This window comes from Notothenia coriiceps, unplaced genomic scaffold (genome assembly GCF_000735185.1).
Source record: "Notothenia coriiceps isolate Sejong01 unplaced genomic scaffold, NC01 NC01_scaffold00012191, whole genome shotgun sequence".
Taxonomy (NCBI): Eukaryota; Metazoa; Chordata; class Actinopteri; order Perciformes; family Nototheniidae; genus Notothenia; species Notothenia coriiceps.
In genome coordinates this window covers 1-3,961 of record NW_011344892.1, presented here as the reverse complement: position 1 = coordinate 3,961, position 3,961 = coordinate 1, and the positions used below count along the sequence as shown (strand labels likewise).

At 39.1% G+C, this 3,961-nt stretch overlaps 2 protein-coding genes across 2 annotated transcripts; one reads left to right on the top strand and one right to left on the bottom strand.

Moving 5' to 3' along the window:
- Positions 1-145: 145 nt before the first annotated feature.
- LOC104947255 (WD repeat-containing protein 59-like) lies at positions 146-1,681 on the bottom strand (the record flags this gene model as incomplete). The annotated part of the gene is made up of 4 exons (XM_010773235.1): positions 1,620-1,681; positions 611-660; positions 314-449; positions 146-231 (listed from the first exon to the last, which is right to left on the bottom strand). Coding segments are annotated over exons 1-4 (326 nt in total), but the record flags the coding sequence as incomplete, so codon positions are not given.
- A 440-nt stretch (positions 1,682-2,121) lies between these two features.
- Positions 2,122-3,675, top strand: LOC104947254 (NIN1 (RPN12) binding protein 1 homolog). The gene is made up of 2 exons (XM_010773234.1): positions 2,122-2,209; positions 3,481-3,675. The coding sequence occupies exons 1-2, from the start codon at positions 2,141-2,143 to the stop codon at positions 3,673-3,675; spliced, it is 264 nt and encodes an 87-aa protein (XP_010771536.1). The 5' UTR covers positions 2,122-2,140.
- Positions 3,676-3,961: the final 286 nt, after the last annotated feature.

The window sequence follows — 3,961 nt, the reverse complement described above, 5'->3', positions numbered from 1 at the left end:
AGAGTCAGTGAACGCACCACAGTCAGTGAACGCACCACAGAGAGTCAGTGAACGCACGAGAGTCAGTGAACGCACCACAGAGAGCGTCAGAGAGTCATTGATGTATCTGTTGTTCCCTACAGGAAGGAGCGTCTGTTTGCATTACCTGATGACCCGGGTGTGGCCCTGCAGGGACGAGTGAATCTCTCCACAGCCGTCCTTCCACGAGTACAGATCCACGCGCTGGTTACTCTGAAAAGCACCCAGAAACACTCGTTATGTTGAGCATCAGATTCCTCAGTGTTTACTATTGATGGAAATCTGCAGAACTCACGGAGGCGGCGAAGACGTGCGCCTCGTCTCGATGAGGTTTCCACTGAACCGTCCCCACGTCCCACTTACTCTGACGCCCGATCTTCCTCGGCTGCTCGGACGGAGCCTCCAGGTTCACCATGTACAGGAAGCGCCGCCTGAGAGGCGTTCAGGGACACATTCCAGACGCTTTAGACTTTAGAGCAAACTGAGACATGATGTTTATTCTTAGACACGTTCAGGGACACATTACAGGCGCTTTAGATCAAACTGAGATATGATTTTATATCTGTGGTGCGTTCAGGTGCACAAAACTTACCCGGAAAGTACAGCGTGAGAACCCAGGCAGTCCACTGACATAGCGGTGGCCTGAAAACACAAGAAGAAGATAAATCTTAATTTGAACATAATTACATGCGTCAGATTATTGTTTAATGTTTTAATTAGTGAAGTTAAAGTAGGAATGGGGTGAAAATAAAATACTTCATTACTTAATTAAACGTAGTTTTGCAAACACCTAATAATAACTACAGCGTTTGAAAAAGTCACAAATTAAATTAACTCATCTGTTTGTCCTTACTGGTGTCATTTTCTGGTTGCTAACAAACGCCATTGTAACACATAATCACTGATGATCCGCTGTAACGGTGGTGGACTCATCAGAACAGAGTGGGCGAGCTGACCAATCAGAGCACAGTGGGGGGGGCAGGAGCTCCAACAAGCCGTGTAGGACAGAGAGTGAATCCACATACTATACAGAAATGCTGTTTGAGAAACCAATGTGAGTTTGGAACATTGAACAATATACATATATTCTAGTAGACCTCAACAATGGAACTATGATCAGTAGAAATGGCCATGACATGGGACCTTTAATATATTGAATAACACATATCTTGCACAATAATATCCTGCATTATATTTGTTACTGGAAATGTGTATTTCCACATGTATATAGCCTATATTTTTTTAGAACGCTGTTTCATTTCTATTTCAGAAATAATTTGGATTGTTGGAGTGTCTTATTTTTTATGCTGTAATAATTTCCAAATAGGGATCAATTAAGTACTTATCTATCTATTTATATATCAATCTATTTATCTATCTATCTATCTATCTCTCTATTTATCTTTTTATCTATCCATCTATTTATCTATCTATCTATCTAAAAACTGTAATTAAGTGTAAATGAACATTGAAATTGAAGCAAAACTCAAATGAAAGTGTGTTTAAAGTAAAGTATTCAGGGAGTAAACTGTGAGGATGTAAAGTGGTTCTCCTTGTGCTCCTCTTTCGGTATCTTTAGTTTAATAAGGTCGTTTTAATACCTGAGCATCTCGAAACTCCACCACCACATTCTCGCTGCTCCAGCGCGCCGCCATCTTTCCGTTTTCTACCGTCAACAGAGCGTCACGTGATTCTAATGTCACGTGACGCCGCGTTCACGTTCCCTGGGAGAGAAGACAATGATCATGAGAATTTTAGGAAAAAAAGATGATTCTGTTAACAAATAAAATAATTAATAATGATAATAAAAATAATAACAATAATAATATTAATAATAACAATGGAAATATTTATTGAATGAAAAATGTATTAATCATTGTAATGGTTATTTTTTAATAATTATTTATATGTTTAACTTATTCACTTTATTTGTATTTAATAATATTTTCTAATATTTTAAGTTTAATTTTATATTGATCAGAATAAGAACTATTACGTTTATCAGCGGAGAATCATTATTTCCTTTTTTAAATGTTGTTTCTCCGAGTGTTCCTAAGTGTCTGAACGCATCATATTTCCTCTCTTCTGATTGGTCGGCCCAGTTCTCCGTCACAGATCCAAGATGGCGCCTACCTTGGTTGCGCATGTTGTCGCAGACGCAGGAGCTTTTCTGAAGAAAGCTCCTCTCCAGGTGAGAATATGCTTCATATTAATATATAAAATGCACCTGTATAAAGAGAGCAGACCCCCGGGGGGGATGGGGGGAAACGGGAGGAGAGGGGTCCCTTCTGAGGCCGGAGAGAGAGAGATAAAGGCCGCAGAGCGAGAAGAGGCGTGGGGGAAACAGAACAGAATAAACACTAAAACAGACTTTATTTTAATATATTTCTCTTTGTAAACAGGATTTATTGTTATTTACAAGTCTGTAAGTAAATCAGTCAACATGCGTGTTTACATATGACGTCACAGCAACAGAGAGGTCTAAATCCTCATCATTAAAAATAGTTCCATTTATTTATTTTATGACTATGTTTAACTTTATACCAGATTTAAAATGTTGACAAGAACAAAAATATTTTTATTTAACAAAATCCGTGTTTACATACATGACGTCACAACAACAGAGCTGTACATCTTCATCATTTAAAATAGTTAATTAATGAACTAGTATTACTTATAAAAATGAAACATTTACTTTTACCAAAACACAAACAGAGATTTTACATTTAATTAAGTTGTGAAAATACTTAAAGGTCCCATGTCATGCTTTTCTGGTTATTACCCGTCCCCTTGAGTGTTATGAAGGTTTTAAACGGTCTGCTGCAGAGTCAAAAACCCTCAAAGTACACCCTGTAGCGAGTACAACTCTAACGCAGAAAAGGGGCAGGAGCTCCAACAAACCGTGTAGGACAGAGAGTGAATACACATACTACACAGAGATGCTGTATGAGAAACCAATGTGAGTTTGGAACAATGTAAATCTATTCTAGTATACCTCAACAATGGAATTATGATCAGTAGAAATGGCCATGACATGGGACCTTTTAAATTACATGAAGAATTGTTACTGATGAATCTGCATCGTGAGCATTTTATTGAGGAACAGGAGGATGATTTATTTTATTATTATTATTATTAACAGGGTTTATTATTATTTACAAGTCTGTAATCAATCAGTCAACATCTGGGTTTACTTCCATGACGTCACAACAACAGAGAGCTCTAAATCCTCATCATAAAAGTGTATTTATTTTTAAATTTTTAAGTTTTGTATCATTTGAATATGTATAAACATGCCCCATTCATATTTAAATACATTTGTTTTAGGTTGAAAGTGTTATTGTGCCTTTGTCTGTAAATAGTATGCTGAACAAATTCAATTAAAGGGAATTAGACTAGTCTGTCAGGTCTTTATTTTCCTTTGTCTTTCCTTTTTAAATTCTTTATTGTTTTGTTCTGCAGGAGATCGGCAGCACGATCTACACCCTGAAGGACGTGGTGGACGAGATCAGAGACAAACCCACGAGGAGGAGTTTAGCTTTCCTGCCGTACCACCTGACCTTCAGAGAGCCGCACCCCGAACACATCAGACACGGTAACAAACTGTCCCTGAACACACCACACACTGACCCTGAACACACCACACACCGTCCCTGAACACACCAGACAAGTTAACAAACTGACCCTGAACACACCACACACCGTCCCTGAACACACCAGACACGTTAACAAACTGTCCCTGAACACACCACACACTGACCCTGAACACACCACACACCGTCCCTGAACACACCACACACCGTCCCTGAACACACCACACACCGTCCCTGAACACACCAGACAAGTTAACAAACTGACCCTGAACACACCACACACTGTCCCCGAACACATCAGACACGGTAAACACAGCGTCCCTGAACACATCAGACACGGTAACAAACTG